Source organism: Lycorma delicatula, chromosome 6, assembly GCF_047948215.1.
Source record: "Lycorma delicatula isolate Av1 chromosome 6, ASM4794821v1, whole genome shotgun sequence".
Lineage (NCBI taxonomy): Eukaryota > Metazoa > Arthropoda > Insecta > Hemiptera > Fulgoridae > Lycorma > Lycorma delicatula.
Window position 1 is genome coordinate 86,675,453 of NC_134460.1, and position 20,648 is coordinate 86,696,100.

The 20,648-nt window shown below is 28.1% G+C and overlaps 1 protein-coding gene across 2 annotated transcripts in view; it reads right to left on the minus strand.

The window, feature by feature from the left end:
* LOC142325996 (putative transcription factor p65 homolog) overlaps positions 1–20,294 on the minus strand; it is a 41,608-nt gene extending 21,314 nt beyond the window's left edge. For both annotated transcript variants that reach the window (XM_075368040.1, XM_075368039.1), the window contains exons 1-7: positions 19,906–20,294; positions 15,783–15,999; positions 12,849–13,060; positions 9,992–10,235; positions 5,941–6,087; positions 3,426–3,524; positions 1,981–2,114 (exon numbers count right to left, since the gene is read on the minus strand). In XM_075368040.1, the coding sequence (XP_075224155.1) occupies positions 1,981–2,114; positions 3,426–3,524; positions 5,941–6,087; positions 9,992–10,235; positions 12,849–13,016 (792 nt within the window). In that variant the 5' untranslated portion in view covers positions 13,017–13,060; positions 15,783–15,999; positions 19,906–20,294. The remainder of the gene's footprint in view (positions 1–1,980; positions 2,115–3,425; positions 3,525–5,940; positions 6,088–9,991; positions 10,236–12,848; positions 13,061–15,782; positions 16,000–19,905) is intronic.
* Between the last annotated feature and the right edge of the window lie 354 nt (positions 20,295–20,648).

A 20,648-nucleotide genomic window follows, 5' to 3' on the forward strand; every position in this document is an offset into this window, starting at 1 on the left:
TTTTAACATTTGAAAAATTTTGTTTTGACTGTAATAAAGTACAACCACTACACAATTGTGAAATTTTTTTTGCAAAAAACATTTTTATGTTATCACCCGGAAAAAAAAAATGAAATAAAAACATTCTAAAATCTAATAAAACAACAAAAATTAATATAAAATAAAACCGTAATGTAGAAATTAAAAAAAAATTAAAAAACTAAAATATTACAAACAAAGACAAAATTAAAAAACAAATTACAATTTTAAACACAAAAACATAAAACTAATGTAAAAAAAAATTTAACACTTAAAAACTATGTAAAATAATATTAACACTTTGGAAAAATAAAAACACCCGGTCTAAAACTTCTTTATTAGTGCCCAGGATTTGACAAAAATTCCTGGAAAATATAAATTTATGACACAAGGTTGCTTAACATATGCAATCCACAAGAATGTGGTGCATTTTCTGCACTATGGAAATTGATTACATTCGCAGGAATTATTTATATGGATATTACATTAATATGATATTACATTAGATTAGCATAAATTATAAGATAATATATCTTAAAATGACTAATTGTAAGAATGACCTACTTTGTACTGTTAGTCTAACCCGATTTCTCCTTAGCCTTTGAATTGGGAAGAGACCCACACTCCTATTTCATAAATTTGATATCCTACCTGCAAGTAATAAATCACTTGCAGTGAGTTTTATGATTCCTAAGCTTCAAGGTTTGTTCTCTATTCTTCTTTTTTAACTTTCCTAAAAATTTTCAGTTATATAGAACTATTATCAAAACTTAATTAGTCCATGGAAAGTGCTCATAAATCAGGATTATAAATTGAGTCCATAGCACTGTGTAGCCATGCTGTTAAAAACAGATCAGCTGGTCTTAGGTTTGATCCCAGCAAGGAATCATCATTTATTAATCTATTATTTCATTCAATTAATTTTCATCAAAATATTAAGTTTTGAACATTGTCTTAGACAAAGATATTTTACTGTAGGGAGATTTTACTGAAGATTTTTTTCCTTATTGATTTTTTTTAGGTGAATCACACAAAATTTAACTGGACCATCAGATTTTATATAGTACCACATTAACTACTAAAAAAAGGGAGGGAGTCTTTCATGGTGTTGTAACTAAGCATATTTTTCTTCTTTAGCTCTCTCTCTTTCATATATATGATATATATATATATATATATATATATATATATATATATATATATGTATGTCTGTGATTGCATATACTTCTGACTGATCCTTGCTTTAAACATGCTTAGTATTTATCCTTCACTTGCAGCTTTATGTAATATTTTAACATTGCATAATCTTACTCATCTTTTAAATCAATCAAATCACTGCTTGTTGTAACATACAGCTCTACTTCTTCACATTGAAGAAGCTCTACTTCTTCAATCTTTAACATTGGAAGTAATGAGAATATCTTTGCAAAAATAATTACCAGCTGATCATGAGATATACCATCAACTGATTGTGTTTGGAGGTTAATATTTTCTGTTACAGTGTTTTTTACTTTAAGTTTGAAAATTACAAAAGCTTTTACTTTCATCAACAGCATCGGTATTGTATTTCTTACTTTTCTTATGTTAGTTGCATACAACTAACAACTATACAACTTTACTTATGTTAGTTCTTTTAGATCATTGCATGAAGATTTATTTCAAATGATGAGGCCAAAGCTAAGACAATCAGTTATTTTGCAGAGTTGGACAAATTGCATCATTCTGAGGGTAACATGAAGTAAAAGTTGTGGGTCTAAATGTATTGAATTGTAAAGTAATTGTAAAGAATATGTTGAAAATTACAAAATTTCTGAAAAAGTTCTTTGTCAGGCTAAGTACTTCTTGAACAACCCTCATATGTGTACATGGGGGTGTGTTTATACATTTCAAGAAGATGGATATAATTTATATAAAAATATTTTAACTATTGAAAAAATATTAAATATAAAATGTAATACTTACATCAATTGTCTTGTAACGTGGTGTACGGAAAAAAATGGCAACTTGCTTATGAACTTGTGCAGGAGTAAAATCACACAGCCCTTCCCAAACAATATTACCATCTTGCTCTTCGAAGAGACGAACAGCAATATCCTCTATTGAAAAAATAAATAAATGTTTATTAATAAACATTTATTACAATAATTTACATTAAAAATGTTCACAAGCATATCATTCTTATCAAAATAACACATTTTCCTTTAATGTACATAAAAGAGTACTAAACATTTTGTGGTTGTCCTAAAAAGGAGTTTTTGGTTTCTCCGGAATGAGAGATCAATAACTATTATAATTAATTACAATCATAGGTTTTATTTTTAGGGCAAAAATTGCATGCAGGTATAACAAAGATATTAAAATCTTCAGAGACAAAATTTTGCTTAAATATCTTTGAAATTTTTAACAAGCAAGAATTTAGATAATTCTAGAATAAATCATTCATCATTAGAGATATAAGTACTGTATCCTATTAAAAGGTTTAAAGAATTCTGGAAATCGATTTCAAATAACTTTCTGTATTAGCATAACTTAAATTTGTATTTTATGGTGATAATTTAAACAATGCTCCACGCAAAACTTTGAGGTCTATGGTGAATCAGTTATACAGTTGTACTACAGATAGGCAAAATAAAATTGCAACTTTACTTCCCATAAAAGATATATGGCTAACTTTACATCAATACTTTCATAATTTTATAAGTTTTACATTAGTGATAAATGTACTTAATTGTTTCTTTACATAATTACAAAGATCTAAAAATTTATTGCCATTTGCTATTTACTTATTTTTAAACTTCAAAAAGTGTTTAATCATTCAAAGTCTTTGATTTCACCATATAAGCTTGAGATATGGAAATGGAATGATGTAGGATATGAAAATGCCACGCCTAACCAGGATTTGAACTGGGGACTTCTGGATGAAAGGCTGACACTACCGTTCTACCTCTGAAATCTGTGTTGTTATATAATTTATGTTTGAATGAGGAAACTTTAGCTGAATAATACGGTAAATCAGGTTTTACTTGAGATCAGCAGTCAATGAAACTGAAAATGCATTACACCATGAAGACCTTTTGTGATGTTAACATCTAACAACATTGACATCAAAAAGACAGAAATAAACATCAAGAGCAACACATTCAATGTCTATAATAAAATACCTAAAAATAAAATAAAGTTTTAGGTAAACTACTAAACATTCTGATAGTTATAAATTAATGCATAATATTAAAAACATTTTAATGATGATAAAATTAGTGTCAAAAAATTCTGCTACTTTATATTAAAGTTTTTCCCATGTACAAATATCGGAGTAACAGACCTACAGGTTCATAAGATAAATCTATATATTGTAAAACTACGTACTGATCAAAACAATAAATTAATCACAATAATGATTTGAATACCTTTGGCAACTTTTTCACAAAGAAGAATTACTTCTTGTCCACCTGCAACTGTTGCAGAACAATGGCTCAGTTTGACTATAACAAGATCTGACATAGCCTCTGAAATATAACAAAAAATAAATAAATCATAAAAATTAATCACAATAAAAGTATGTTACATTAAAATACTAATGTTAATATAAAGGTATTATTATAATAATAAGTTTTAAAATAATCAGGGAGGCTTCATATCAAACTAATTTAAGTATAATCTCATAAAATTGGTAAGCCAACATGACTTTTGACCATCATACATTAATAATAATAATAATAATAGAAATTTCACTCCCACAACAGTGTTGTAAATGATAGTCTACTGATTGTTAAATTTTTAATTATTTTCATCTATTAAAACTATATAATCTGAATATTAAGAAAAAAATTTTTGCAGTTGAAACAATATCTGACCAGGAATGGTTTATCTTTATTATATTTTGGTTGTTTGAGCACTGGTTCACTTTTGAAGATTTTAAACAGAAGGATTATTTTATCTTTTATGTACTAGTTTTTATTTGACTCTTATTTTATATGGCTGTGCTGTTTTTATGATTAAACAAGGAAGAGAATTGAATATTCCTTACTTTGCTTCCTAAAACAAGCTCAAAATCTTAAATAGATAAGCAAACCAATGTAATGCTAACTATGTAAATTAATTTATAAAAAATCTGTGATTGAGAATATTCCTAGATTTCTAGAGATTATTCACAATGATAAATTTAAAATATATATACAACTAGGGTTTTTTATTTTTTATTTAATTTCCTTAATTAATGAAGAGAAATTCTACAATGATTTTTTTATCAGTAACCGAGAGTATGAAAGTTTACTTCAATTAAAATTATCACTGTAAGGTCATACATTAAATATTGTTCAGAAATATAAAGTATTATTACTCAGTTATTTTTACTCTACTGAGATCAATTCCAATTGCATAAGTGCTTTATTCTCTTTCTGTTAACTTAACAGTAGTGATCACGGTTATGAGTCTTGTTTTTAACAGTTCTGTGAAGATGAGAATGTTTTTTATTTCAAAATTATTTTTAACTGCGTAAATGGACTGAAAACTTATTTATTTTGGATGCTTTATGAAATCAGCCAGCTTAGTTATAATTTTAATATTAGTTATTTTGTAAATAAAAGATTTTTAACAATGTAAATTCCTATTCAAGAAACATATTTAAAAAAAGAAAACAAACTTTAAAAATGGAATTATTTTAACTAATAAAATATTACTTACTGGTGTGTGATAATAAAACAAAAAATTAGACACGGCATGCAATTTTCTTTAAAAAGTTTTGTCTGATTGGTTAAACAATAAATAGTCAGAAAAACCTTTTAACCTCTCTCCCAGATCTAAAAGGGTTTGAATTCATTTTAATATTTTTTCTTTTTAAAAATTTAATTCCTCAATTGGATTAATTTAATTAATCAAAATTTAAATTTTTATTAAATTATTCTTGATTTGGACAGAAAAAATTGCAGAAACAGAATGTTTTTCCAAATTTTTTTATACAACAAAAATATTTACATTTTTAAACATTTAAGTGTTCCAGGAAACCTTTTTATAACATTTCTATTGGATAAAGGTGAAAGATTGAGACGAGAGAGAGATATAAAAAATCTATTTTTTTTTAAAAATAGTAATGTACAAGTATTCTTTTTGCATTTTGGACTTAGGAGACCTAAAATGTTGAGAAATGCATAAATTCAGAATCCAAAATTTTTACTGTTACTCTAATTTTCTTAATATAGCATGTTATACTACAATAAGAAGAAAGGCTATGGTAAAAAATATGAGGGATATCTCTAAAGTAAAGACCGCTGGGAAATTTCTCTCCTTAAGTTTGGCGAACCTATCGTTCATGGCCACACTAGTAACGTACACACTGCATTGTTGTTCTGTAAGTTATCGCACAGTAGTATCTTTGATTATATGTGAGTTATTAAGTAATGAAATGAATAGGCTACTCAATGCTGCCGCCGACTTAAATACGTGGAGTCATACGTTTTTAAACCATCAAAACATTAAGCCAGCTAAAATTCATAGGCAGTTGGTTGCTGTGTATGGTGGTAACCACACATGCGATTGGCTACAATAAATTGTGATGATTTTGATAACACTTAAGCTGATCAAAGAATTTAAGTTCCAAAACATCCAGGGAGCATTTACGGGAAAGCAGAAGTCCTTACTTAAAGAGTAAGAACTTCTGTAAAGTTTTAAGTTTTGAAGCTTTTTGATTACACCTACACAATCAAACACCTTCTAAGCTGTCCACTATCACTTAACATAGATCAATCCATTCTGTTTCCTTTGTAAACAAAGGAACAGAGGTGAAACCTCTGTTTGCAAAGTCTGTGAAATTTAGCGCAAAGTAAAAACATTATACAGTATTCAAAAACAATATACTGTCACAGCAAAAAGTTTTCTTATCAGATAAATTATTAAAAAATAAATAAATAAATATAATAAACTTACTTTTATCATATATTGGCTCAGATACAACTGGTGAGGGTATTGGTCTTTTAAATTCATTTGGTTTAGGTCCTTCGAGAAATACTTGAAAACATAACCTAACAGCATTAAGGTCAATGGTACTAGTCTGATTTTTGTGAGCAAAACCAGCTGAAAAAATTTAAGTCAACCATAAATATATATTTATAATTAAAAATATAACTAAACATAATTTACTTACTCATATATAAATATAAAAGTAATAATTAAGTATAAACTAGATAGAGGTGTGCTTTACTGTGTGATACCACTTTTACTAGCATCAATGAATAATGTAGCTAGGACAAAATTGATGTCATTACAATTTTCAACGATAGATTTAACATTTGTCATATGTGGAGAAATGTATAACAGCTAATCCTTAGATCTACAGTTACCTAGCTGATAACTTTTTAAGTTCTCAATTATTTACTTAATCTACACATTTTACAGATACAAATTGGAATAATCTTTGAAATTCTTTTTATTTCTACGTGCAAAGCAAAAATTATGATACCACTGCAAGAAAACTTCTTTATTGTTTTAATGAACTGTTAATAACTTTAGAAAAGGAGGTTGAAGTACAACTTAAAAGAGAGTTCAAAATCAATTTTAATAGATGCATAAAAATCACAGGAACAAGGAAATAGATAAAAGAGGAAACAAAGTAATTGATAATTAGTACAAGAAAAAATTTTCTCTATTAAGTTTCAGGCTGGATATAGAAACATACAAAGTTTTAATTTTCATGTTTACCACTACAAAAGTTATGGCCTTTGATGTCTTTTTTTGGAGGCTCGGAAGACCCAACAATCATTAGAAAATAAGTGCAGGGGATATTGTGATGGGAACTTTTAACTTCCAATTTTTGCGTTATTGTGATATGACGATATTTTCATGTTTTTCAGAAGGGAGTGGGTAAGAAGTAAAATGCTTGTTTCTATTAACACAAATTTGTAGTGCAGGGTTTCAGTTAGTGAGTAAAAAATACAATCTGGCTTCATATTTTACCTTATACAAATTGTTCTGGACATAGGTACAAGTATGTATGCTACTTGGTGGGTTTATTCAGGCTCCTTTAAAAAAGGAGCTTCATTCACATTTTTTTTTGTCTTCAGTCATTTTACTGGTTTGATGCAGCTCTCAAAGATTCCCTATCTAGTGCTAGTCACATTTCATTTCAGTATACCCCCTACATTTTACATCCCTAACAATTTGTTTTATATACTCCAAATGTTGCCTGCCTGCACAATTTTTTCCTTCTACCTGTCCCTCCAATATTAAAGCGACTATTCCATGATGCCTTAATATGTGGCCTATAAGTCTGTCTCTTCTTTTAACTATATTTTTCCAAATGCTTCTTTCTTCATTTATTTGCCGCAACAACTCTTCATTTGTCACTTTATCCACCCATCTTTTAACATTCTCCTGTAGCACCGCATTTCAAAAGCTTCTAATCTTTTCTTCTCAGGTATTCCGATCGTCCAAGTTTCACTTCCATATAAAGCAACACTCCAAACATATACTTTCAAAAAGGTTTTCCTGACGTTTAAATTAATTTTTGTTGTAAGCGAATTGTATTTCTGATTAAAAGCTCATTTCTCCTGTGCTATTCGGCATTTTATATCGTTCCTGCTTCGTCCATCTTTAGTATTCTACTTCCCAAATAACAAAATTCTTCTACCTCCATAATCTTTTCTCTTCCTATTTTCACATTCAATGGTCCATCTTCGTTATTTCTACTAAATTTCATTACTTTCGTTTTGTTCTTGTTTATTTTCAGGTGATAGTTCTTGTGTAGGACTTCATCCATGCCGTTCATTGTTCCGTTCTAAATCCTTTTTACTCTCAGCTGGAATTACTAAATCATCAGCAAATCGTAGAATTTTTATCTTTTCACCTTGTACTGTTACTCTGGATCTAAATTGTTCTTTAACATCATTAATTGCTAGTTCTACATAAAGATTAAAAAGTAACGGGGACTGTTTGGTTCCTGTAAGCAATCATTCTTCTATCTCTGTATTTGAACCCTAATTTCTTTAAAATGCTGAACATTTTATTCCAGTCTATGTTATCGAATGCTTTTTCTAGGTTATAAATGCCAAGTATGTTGGTTTGTTTTTCTTTGATCTTCCTTCTACTATTAATCTGAGCGCTAAATTGCTTCCCTTGTTCCTATACTTTTCCTGAAACCAAATTGGTCTTATCCTAACACTTCTTCCACTCTTCCTTCAATTCTTCTGTACAGAATTCTAGTTAAGATTTTTGATGCATGGCTAGTTAGTTATTCTTTCACTTTAAAAGGTGATAATTCAGTTATTATTGGCAACCACTAGACATGACCATGGATCTTAATTACAACTACAGCAATCATCTAGTAGCACACAATTTTTTAATTTGCTTTAATTTAACTCACAATGTTTTTTCAATTTTCAGTTTTTGTTTCAGTAATTTTTTTTCATGATTGTCCTCAAATCTTGCATCCTTAATTTAACATACTTCCTGACATTGTCGATTGATAAAATGTTACATAGTTACTAAGGTCAGGTGACAATATAATATTCCACCATTACTTTTGTAAACATCCCCATGTACAGGAGTAAATTAAGGGTGGAAATTAAGAGTGCAGGTGTAAAGAATTTTTTGAAATCCATATTAACTTACTAATTAAGCTCGTGCAATGTATGATAATAATTTGATTAAAATATGACTAAAAAGTATAAAAGTAAGTTTTTAAAATTTTTTGTAATATTTTGATATACATTCCAAGAAAAAAAACAAACGTTTATATAAAACATAGTAAGGAATTGTCATCTAACAAACATGTAGAAATATAGGGACTAAATGTATGTATGAATTCAGGTATAAACACGAATATCGTAATTTTTAGTGAAATTTAAGATTTAAATGCTCTATCTAATGTCTCGATTTATTCAAAAAACGTTCAATTTGATATTAAGAAAACAACAAATAGGATTCTCATATTTCAATAAATTAAACATCAAACTTTTATTATTTTTATATTAGTTGTTCAATTATAATAACTGCCAACCTGAAGAAGAGACCACCACATAAGCTTATGGAGATTTTGGTTATCACGTTGTTCCTAGTCCAGCACTACGTTAATGGAGGTGTATGAGAGCTTCTGTCACTGAATGTAATTTGCTTGTTATATCAGGCTCACTCAGAATGAGACCAATGGAAATACTAAACATCTGCACTAATCAGTTCACTTCAGTAATTTCTCCTTCATAATAGCTTTCTTCAGACCTTTTCTTTCTCCTAAAACTGCCACATAGCTCACTCTAAAGAGTAACTATTCTGTTGCTGATACTAAATTTACCCTTACTATCACATTGAGTGTCTCGTTTTTAGTCTCTAATTAACAACTGATGATAATACTAGTAAGTAGATTGTAACTAGATAAATACTAGTAAGATCAATTACCTCAGTTGGCTAACTTAAATTTGGCCAATTTATCAACTACATTAATCTGACAATCAAGCTGTCTGATGAAACTTTATCTTTTCCCTCACTGAAGTGTAGTGAAGTTAATGTATAAGTCTGTTATTTAGAACTGGTATAAAATTGTAATGAAAATATTGTTTTAATAAATATTATGACTAAAACAACAAAAAATTTTTATTTCTGTGAAATAAAATTATGATAACAAAATATCAGATATATGCATCAATGAGTTCACCTTAGCTATTTTTCCTTCATAAAAGCTTTCTCTGACCTATTTATTTCTCCTTAACCTACCAAGCTCACCCCAAACTGTCAAATATTAACTATTCCTGACACAATTTTCTCTATAATTGTTTGGAGTGTAAGAGGTAGTTTGGAAATTTACTCAAGTCTTAACTACCCCTTTTTAATTTTATAATTTTGTCTTCTTTTTATAATAACCAAAAAAGATAAACAAAAACTAATAAATATCAATAACATAATAAAAGTTATATTGCAATCAAATATTTTATTTATATCTTTATTGCTTAGCAATAAATGAAGGCATTATGACGATAACGATACTTACTTTTAAAAGGATCAATCCTTAATTCTTCTCTGAGTCGTAAAGCTTCTTCAATATCCTTCTTCTTAATACATTGTATACCAAGATTGGCAAATGTTGCTGTCATAGTTTCAGTGTTGACTTCTACTGTACAGACACCTCTTTTACATCCCTCTTTACCTACAAGGTTGTGGGGATGAGGTCTATAAGGACGGTCCTTTGTTACACATGAGACTAGTACCATTGCACGGCCTTGATAATTATCAATCTGGAACAATGAGATTATTCTTTCTTTTTAATTACTTTCATAATTACATTTAAAAATCATTAAAAATTGGTATTATAATTTCAGCAAAGTTATGCATTTAAAAACGATTGAACATTTAGGATATTTCTCATTCAACTGAAGAAAAACTAAAGTTATTGAATTTAAAAGATTTAAGCAGATTGACAAAAATCTGTAACTTAAAATTTAAACTTTGTGAAGAAAAAACCAAATACATTGTTTGATGAAAGTTTTAACACGTTTAATAACTTACTTAAAGACATTAATATAGTTTATAATAAAAATTTATAGACATGTACTGCATTAACATTAAAAAAGAAAGATCTACTGTAAAATTATTGTAAATTCAATTTGTTAATTATAATTGACATAATTATATCTAATTACATAATATCATTATAATTTACAATAACTTTATTTATAATAAATAAATAATTATTAATTAAAACTGTCTCTTCAGCCATGAGCCTGGTTTACTAATATTTGTTAATTGAAAATTACTGAAGTATATTATTTTTAAGTAAACAATTATTACATGGCTAATACAAAATAATCATTAGTTAAAAAATTAATTCTTTTGAAGATAAAGGAACTGGCCATTGCCATAAAATGTTTGGTTTCGGTTTTATATAGCAACTGATAGAAGAAATTGGAATTCAAATCTGCCATTGCGCAGATGGAGATATAAATCATCTTACTGAAATAATAAATTGTTATTAAAATAATAGCTAGAAATAAAAATAATAATGAATACAATTATAAAGGAGAAACACATATTTAAACAAAGGTTTTTGTTTATCACCAATGTTGTAAACACCACATATAGTGGTGCCTAATTATTGTAGAATTATAATAGCATTATAATTATTAACGTTACTTTTAAGAGAATTAACATCAAACAATATTCCTCATCTAACTCTGCAGAATGATTTTAAGTTTCATTTTACTCCCCAATAGTTTTAACAGAACATTTCATTTTATTATTAAATTCTATTTTTGAAAACCTGAAGCTGATTTTAACATATTATGAATTAATGGCTGAGTGGAATAAGTAAGAAATTTCCAAAAATTTGTTTAACTGACAGTAGAAAATAAAATTCTTTTTTCATTGTCACAATCAAATTTTGGTATTTTGATGCAGATTTTTACATTACATAGGTACTTATACATAGATGTATACTTATAGATAGATACTTATACATAATACATAGATGTATTACATACACTTCAGAGTAGGTTCAGCAGGTTCCTTGACAAGTTTTATGGTTATAGGTCACCAGAGGATGATGCAGTAGAAGTGTTTCTCTAAAATGGCTGAGCCGATTTTTATGTGGTTTTTTGCATTACATAGTATTACCTCAGAGCAGGTTCTTAGATTAGTTTTATGATTATAGACCACCACGGGGTGCTGCAGTAGATATGTTTCTTCAAAATGGCTTTTGAATGTTTCTTACTCTTACCAACTCCAGCAAGGCTACATTACTGCATGGATTATTAAATAATTTGCGCTGGTCAAGTATACTAAACTTTCATCATCATCATCATCAGCCTATGTCCCACTATCGGGCACAGACTTACTGATCTTTAAAAAGTAATGAATAAAAAATAAAATTAAAAATTTTAAAAACCTATGATGAAAAATTTAAAAGCGTGAAATAATTAAATAACTGTATTATAACCTTATAATCCTCTGTGACATTGTGAGATATTGTTTTTAAAAGACAATAAAATTTAAGATTTTGATTAACCATCGTGATAACTATGATGATAACTAAAGCTTATTTACGCAGTCTACATATACGCAGTGTCATGCATGATACTTAATCAAAATCTTACACTTTACTGTCTTAAAAACAATATCACATTGTCACAAACGATAAGGTAAAAATACAGTTAATTATTTCAATGTTTATGGTTTTTTTGTCATAGGGTTTTTAAAATTTAAGACATATTTCAACTAGACTTCTGTTTGAAAGAACACATGATTTCATTCCATTTCTATCATATGTTAATGTAACAAGAAACAAAAAAAAAAATCTTTAATTTCAATGGCATGAATGATTTTTTACTTAAAAATTCTTCTTGGTAACCGACAGTTAATTTAGACTGTACAAGACATACAAAACACATTAATTGCGAAGTAATATCCTCAAGACAAACTGGTATCGACCACAAGGACTTACTAACCCAATATTTTCTATTAAAAATATAAATTTTTTTAAAAATTTTGTAATATTTTTTTAATTTTATAATATTTAAGACATTCTTTTAAAATCTTGAAAAAAAAAAAAATCTGCAACTGATTTTTTGACATCATTCATGTGACAGATTTATAAAGTTCTCTATTCTTCTGCTTACAAATTTATCATCATAACAAATATTTACATTATACTCTTCTTTATAGACAGTAGTTAAATTAGGGAAGTCATTTAAACACAGCAGTAGCAGATGGAGAATTGTAAACCACAGGGGAGTACTGTATTACTTATGTTCTAATTTATATAGGGAAATAACTTTTTTATTTTACTGTCATGGTCTAACCCATCTTAGGTCCTTATATTAAAGTGCCAAATTAAAGTATAAATTAAATTTTACCTTAATGGTTGGATAAGTCTTGTTTTCAGGAGTACTATTAACACCTGGGATGCTTCCAGCTGAACGACCTTCACATTCATATCTAAAACGAAGTGCTTTTGAAGCTGGTTGTTCTAAAATTCTTACAGTGGGAGTAGGGCCCTTTGCCCCTCTCATATTAGTATCCATCTTGTCTGACCTAAATGTCAGGTCATCAGTTTATATCACCTCACCTAAAATAGGTAGTAAAAAAGATTAATTTAAAAAAATAAAAAACCATGAAATATCAAAAAAAAAATTTAGAACATTATCTATGATATAGAGATAAAATAAAAACCCTATTACAAAACTCACAGCTCATCAATCCTAAATTATGTCAATATACCTATTGACGGGTAAATTAAAATTTTTTATGAAAGAAATATGAGAAGAAAAATAAATAATTCTGGTGAAATTCTGTAGACCAGAAATTATTTACTTTAACTCAGATTAATAATTGTCCTATTTTTGTTAATGTCATGTTTTAACAGATAACATATTTTTTTAACAATTCATTCTATTTTAACGAGTTTCATTCCCTTATTACTACTACTACTAACATTCCTGAACTTGTTTAACAATGTCTTCTCATTTTTCATTTTTATGGAACTAAGTACACCAGATATGTCAACGCATCTACAAAAAACCATACAGATTAAATTTTTAACAGTGGAAAAAGTAAATGTTAGTGATAATTATTGGTTTTTAAAAGGCATTTAATCAAAATACTTTTGAGTAGGTGGGCATGAAAATTTCATAGGTTAGAAGCGAATATTGAGGCATCGTGGTTGACCACTGTCTATGACTGATGAGAAGCACCAAAAGGAGGTGTTTCCATTTCATTTCCTTTTGCAGCTTCTATAGGACATGCTTTAACATCTTAGGAAACAATCCATGAAGTCATTAATTCTGCAACATGATAACGCTCAGTATCATGTGCACCCAGTGAGGGTCTTGTGAAGTTCGAATTTGAATTTATCTCGCATCCTCCTCTCACCAGATTTGGTGCCGTGATTTTCACTTCTTTCCACAATTAAAGAAATAATTAAGGACGTTTATTTCATTAGACATAATGAACTGAAGGACACAGTGACGTCATGGGTCAAGGAAAGACTACCAACATTCTTCACAGACTGTATGAGGTAACTGGTTTAATATTGATAGAAGTGTGTATTTCATATCTGTTGAGAAACTGTAATGGCAATTACATGGAAAAATTACTTTTTTTTTTTTTAGCAAATAAAATGAACTTTTTTGACATATTTGTTTCATCTCACTATCTCTTTTCTGCAAGTTATGAAAGAGAATGCATTACATTTCAGTTACCCCTTGTATTAAGTATAAGAGAGAATTCCAAACCCATGTGTGAAGCTATAAATTAAAAGGTTACTATTATAAATTGGGTTTATTTTCAACAGAAATAAAAAATTTAGATATTTTCAATTTGGTAGCTCTATTTTAAAACTATATGAGAAGACAATAAGTGAAAACATATTAAGAGTTTTCTATCTTAGTAGCAGTTTTTAAATGATCTACATAATGCTATTCTTAGCATTATTTCTGTTTTTTAAATACACAGAGAAATACATATGAATGTGGTGTGCCAAAAAGTAATTGATAATTGAGACTGGCAACAGTGGCAGAAATCTAGTAAGTAATAGTGGTAGAAATCTATTAATGATACAGGCTTTCCCTTCACATAACTTGTGCGTCAACCACAACATGTTCAGTGAAAGTTTCAACCTCAAGCAGTAACTATGTGATCCTAGAGTGTGTGTTAAGTGAACTTATGTTTTTGTAGTGCATTACAAAAATGCAACAGCAATATTTTGTGCAATGGTATGTCATCAAATTTTGTGTTATACTTTGTGAATTTGTGAGTTTGACCTATGAAAAGTTGCAAGGAGGAGCCCTTTGAAGTACATTTCTTATCAAGAAACAGTGGAAGATGAATCTTGCTCAGGAAGGCCTTTAACATCGAAAACTGAAGAGAATATAGAAAGAGTGAGGGCTCTTGTGAGGGCAGATTGTCTACTAACATTGAGACCGATGAGTAGTGTGTTACATTTGAATTGTTTTACCCTTCATCAGATTTTGATTCAAGATTTGGCCATGAGAAAGGTGTGTGCCAAAAACTCTTTCTACTGAACAGAAAGAATTGTTCTTTCCAAGAAGAGAAAGAACAATTGGAAAAATGTGTGCCTCAACCTTCTGGACAGAATTAAAAATGACCAAGGTTTTTTCTGTTTTGTCTGTCAAAGGTGATGGATGAATCATGGATTTTTTAATTTGATCCAGAAATAAAATGTCAAAATCAAGAGTGGCACACTAGACACTTTTCTTCGACTAAAGAAAGCTTGATAAAGGAAATAAAGAATTAAGTCTACGCTGATCTGTTTTTGTGATAATGGGGAGGGGATTGTTCACATAGAATTTTAAGTCCCAAGGGCAAACTGTCAACTAAGCCTTTTATAAAGAAGTACTTGAAAGACTCAGGAAAAAGGATGCTTCATATCAGACTGGGCATTTTGAATACTTGGATGTTCGCCATGACAAAGTCCCCTGTCAAACGGCCTTCTCCATCAACCAGTTTATGATAAAAAAAAGGGGTTCCAATGGTTCCTCAGCGCTCCCTATTCACCTGATCTTTTTTTGTTACCACTAGAAAGGATATTATTTTGGTACTATTGATAACATCCAGAGGAATGTGATTGCAATTCCAGTCGAGGCCTTCCAATATTGTTATGAAGAATAGAAACAACGCTTGTGCCAATGTATAGCTGTATAAGGGAACTACTTGGAAGATGATAACATTGATAAAGTTTTTGAAAAAAAAAATCAGTCTCAATTTTTTGCCACACCTTGTATAACATACAGACATAATTTCATTCAATTAAATAAAGAATAATTACTTACCATGAAAAATATCCAATACTCAGGATAAAACTTATTCATAAAATCACTTTTACAACACTGATAAACATTCACAATTAATTTAATCACTTAGAACACTAATTAACATTTATATATAAAATCACTTTCAACACTGAAAAACATTTATAAATAATATATCAGAAAAAAATTCATATTTATAAGTCTATTAATAAATATCCAATTCAAAAGTATGTTCAACCTAAAACAAAAAATAAATAATACTGTTAGTGAACTAACTAAAGAAGAATAAATACATTTTTTAGTTATGTATATATATATATATATATATATATATATATACACACAAACACATATATAGGACATTCTTATGCAAATATTAATTACATGATTTAAAGTACAAAATCTCAAATTAAATTTATTTAAAAAAAAAAAAATAATATTAACATTAAAATTTTTCACTCTATAATTAAAATAGATGTTAAGCACTGAAATAAATGTTGTAACAGAAACAATAACACATGCCATATTAATAGGAAAAAAAAAATAGTAAAAGGTACATTAGTGTTCATTTTTTGGTATTAATGTAAATGTAATTTATCAATTATTTCATATGAATGAATGATTTTTAAATCAATCAACCAAACTTATATAATTGATAAAGTGTTTTGGCTTTATTACAATGTAATACAGGATTTATTCCTGTATTTTAAGTTTAAATAATGATTATGTTTTATTACTGACATAACAAAATATTATTTCCAGTCAAAATAAAGTTATGTAATTATTAATTTGTAAATCTTACTGCATATCAATGTAAGTAAAATCGAGAATAAATGAAATTTGTGGTGGACTAAAATACATTGTTTTTAAGACAACAGTAAATAAAACAAACGAATTGTATTTTAAAAGAATATTGATATTACATGTCATTTCATGAATAAATAAAACTTTAGACTGCTTCCTGCAACTTATTTTATTAATAATATCTTATGTAATAAGGTGATCAAATTTAATGTATTTTTTTTCTTAATTAGTTTTAATAGAATAAATATTTTTTAAATATTATGTTAATTATTTGCATTTTAATTATAATAAAAAATCAGAAAATTTTTAATTATTTTTATATTAAGCTTGTACTTTTTATTAAGTGGAGACTGTGTGGAAAAATAAGAGTTATTTTCGAGAGAAAAAAGTATATTAATTTGTAGTTTATACCATATTTTCATTTTTTAATGGTTGAATGCATATAAAGAATTGAGGTTAAAAAGCATTATTAATCAAAAAGTTGCATTCTCTGAAAACATTTTTGTTCATTATACAGCTAGTCTCTGTGATGAACAGTTAAGGTATCACTTGTATTTCATGGCTTATACTAATGGGCAATATATTCAAGTGATTAAGCAAGGCGATTGGGTAACACTTGTCTTCTCACTTTCCCTTATAAACTTGGCATGGGATGCTGATTATTGTTTACTAAGCAACTCTTTAGCACATAGTTTTATTTTTCAAGTTTCTAACTTGTGTTTTTAACACAGTATTGATAAAATTAATGACTAAAAATAATGTTTCTTTAGATTGTTAAAAAAACCACAAATAGTTCAAAATAATTTAAACACTTAGCTTACTATACCCTAAATAATCAGAACTGTAAATAAAATAGCAAAATTCATTCATATTTCATACATAAAAGAAATAGGAAGCAAAAATTGCTGAAAGGAAATTTTATGAAGGAAAAATGGATAATGGGTTGTACTACAATAATCATGGTTAGTATCTTATGCAACAAACAAATTCTTAGCATCAAATATATCAACAAATCTTAGCACCAGAATATATTAATTACTTTTAATAATTTATAGATTAATTTATAATTTATTGTGTTTCAATTGAGTACTTTTGCAGAGGTCTCTGTTTCTTCAGAACGTTTTTTTTATTATAACAGATTAATTAAACATGATTTAATTTTTAATTTATGGCAGATGTTTACTATGTCACTGAAATAGAAATCTTTATTTCAGTAAGTGACATTAAGCAACCATATCTGCATTTTAAAAATTAATTAATTTTTAATTTATTTATTAAATAAAATATCCAGTTCGAAAAATCACCAATAAAGACAAAGCAGAAATTTAATTAATTTGAATAAATTATAATTCTCATATGCTAGTAGTAATGTAATATATATACAAATTCATAAAAGGAGAGTGGATTTAGTCTAAATAACCAACAAACTAGTCAAGAGGATAATTAAAACAGTCTAGGGTAAAACTGTCTACCTCATAATCCAAAACTTATAGTAATAAAACAGTTATTATAGTAATAAAATGTTTTATTTATTAAGAATTAACTATAATGCACTGTTAATTAGTAAATCAACATTAAATGTACATATTTTTTGAAAACTCAAACAATTCGTAACGTGTGAATAGAGTTTAATATTATATGAAATATAAATCACCAAAACATAGTAATTATTATGTTTCGGTAGTTTAAATTTTATTAATACAGTAGTCATATATATATATATATATATATTACACATTTGTATAAGAAAAAACATTAACACAGTTTGTAAATAGAAAAAACAAATTGTAGTCTGTTTTAACTGAAAATTTTTACCAGTAGCACGGCCCAGTTTTTTAAAGTTATCTCTCATTCTAAATTTATGTGTCATGGAGATGATTTTTGTACTGGATCTTAAAATCTACTGAAAATAAGTAACAGAAAGTTACATTTACAATACCATTATTTTTGGGAGAACACCACTGTTCCTACCAAATAATACATGATAAGTTTAGTTATTGACTGTCAATAAAACCCGCAATATGACAATCCAGGCCCAGTTCTTTACAGCATAAAGGTACCTCTTCCATTAGACCCTTTGCAAATCAGATAGGAGAAAAATAATATGTTGATTCCAATCAAAACATCTTGTGGAGAAAATTTGTTGAAAAGTTATCATTCCACAAAAGAAAGGATTGATACTTGATGCTGTCAGATCTATGGATAGGATTTAGGGCAAGATCAAAAAACCAATTTACTGAAAGCGAAAAGATAACATTAATAAATCTGTATTTGCCATTTATCACAAGTAACTTTTTTTTATTCTCCCCAGCAAAAAAAATGAGAAAAAGATCCTCAGCAGATATATTTTATATTCTTAGGTATCTGAGAGATTTAATCTTGTAGATAGGATTAAGATTTTCTCTTTTAAGGTTATTTAAAAACATGCAGCCCTCTAAGGGAATTTTTTTAATTATTTGGCCCAACCCAGATGTTGAAGGCATAGGTATGTAATATGGAGATCAATGATTTATACTCAGCTATTACAGCAATATACATTTTTCATGGGCTAACCTCTCTACACAACAGCATAACCGGTTAGCGCTTTTATCAGAGGTTCAACCTGTCTGCGAAGATTATAAATCTTATGGTTTCAGTCTTCATCTAGTGACCAGAATATCTTTATTCAGAAATCTACCCCGACACTGATAAGCAAAGGAATTCTCAGATTATACCAAATTCCATGAATTCTACATTTTCTTATGTTTCTGATGAGTAGAGAAAGAGTTTCTGTTTAACTGAATCATTAACATGGCCTTTTCTTCTTTATATGGTGTCTTTAGATGACTGTAGTAACAACAATGACTATAGCAATGATTGGTACAATGAGCTTCTCCACAGTAAAACTTGATGAAATATACTTGCAGGGCTTTTTCATTCAACTTTTGTACTTCTGAAACTTTAGGTAGACATAAATTATAATCTTCAATCATTCCAAAACAAACGGCAAAATAAATTATAGAATTTTAATCAATGTGGATTTTTAACACTATCCTAACACCAGAAGATTTGTTTTACATTTACCACAAACATCTGACTTCAACTTTTCACAAACATATTTCTTTGACATAACCCCTTGGTCATAACATAAACAACAATCAAGAAAAGTCAACAGACTGTAGTTCAACAACAGTTAAGTATACTTTATGTTATTCACTTTTTAACAACAAAGATATAAATAATTCCTTAATTTAAACAATTAAGAACTTACTTAATGGGCTTGGGAGTACTGCAATATGTTTCTGTAGCACTACTTACAATAATGGAAACCTTTTTCAGAAACTGATACTTTTCTACATACCTTATTATCAATAAATCTTGGACTTTGTACGCTAATCTCTACTATCCTAGCATAATTTCCATCATCAAGGACGTTTTGGAAGTAAATAATTTTTTATACCCTAGTATAAAGTGTGATCAAATAAGCTATAAATCTAAAATTTGGCCTTAATATCAGATAGTTGCTTCTCACATTTTCTAACTGTCTATATTATTTCTATGTTGTATATATTATTTCTATACTATTTACATTACATGTTTAGTAATATGTTTATGTTGAAAGTATGTAATGTAATGTGTGTAGTGTAGATGTTATGTGAGTGTGGCTGCAGCCTTTGTAAAGTTTGAAGGAAGACTGCAACCAGCTCGGGCCCCGGGGTCGCTACTCCCCGTACTCTCAAAAGTTAAAGAGCCCCTGAGGAGAGCTGATTAATTAAAATCACAGCAAAAACTGCAAACATCAAAAACTGTAAATAAAATTTGACAATTTCATAAAGAAATAGGATTCATTAAGTTGGTAATATTAATAAGGCCAATTAATAAGCAATTCTTTAGTATTAAAGTAATAATACAAAATAATAAACTAACTAATTGTCAAGAATAATAATTCATGAAGCATCATAATATTCACCTGGGCAAAGTTGGGTTTAAAATATGTGGGTACATAACACTGAATGAACATAACACAATTAAACACTTCCTGTAGTATCATAATTAAATACTTTAATTATAAACCATATCATTAGAAACAAATATCCATTGCAT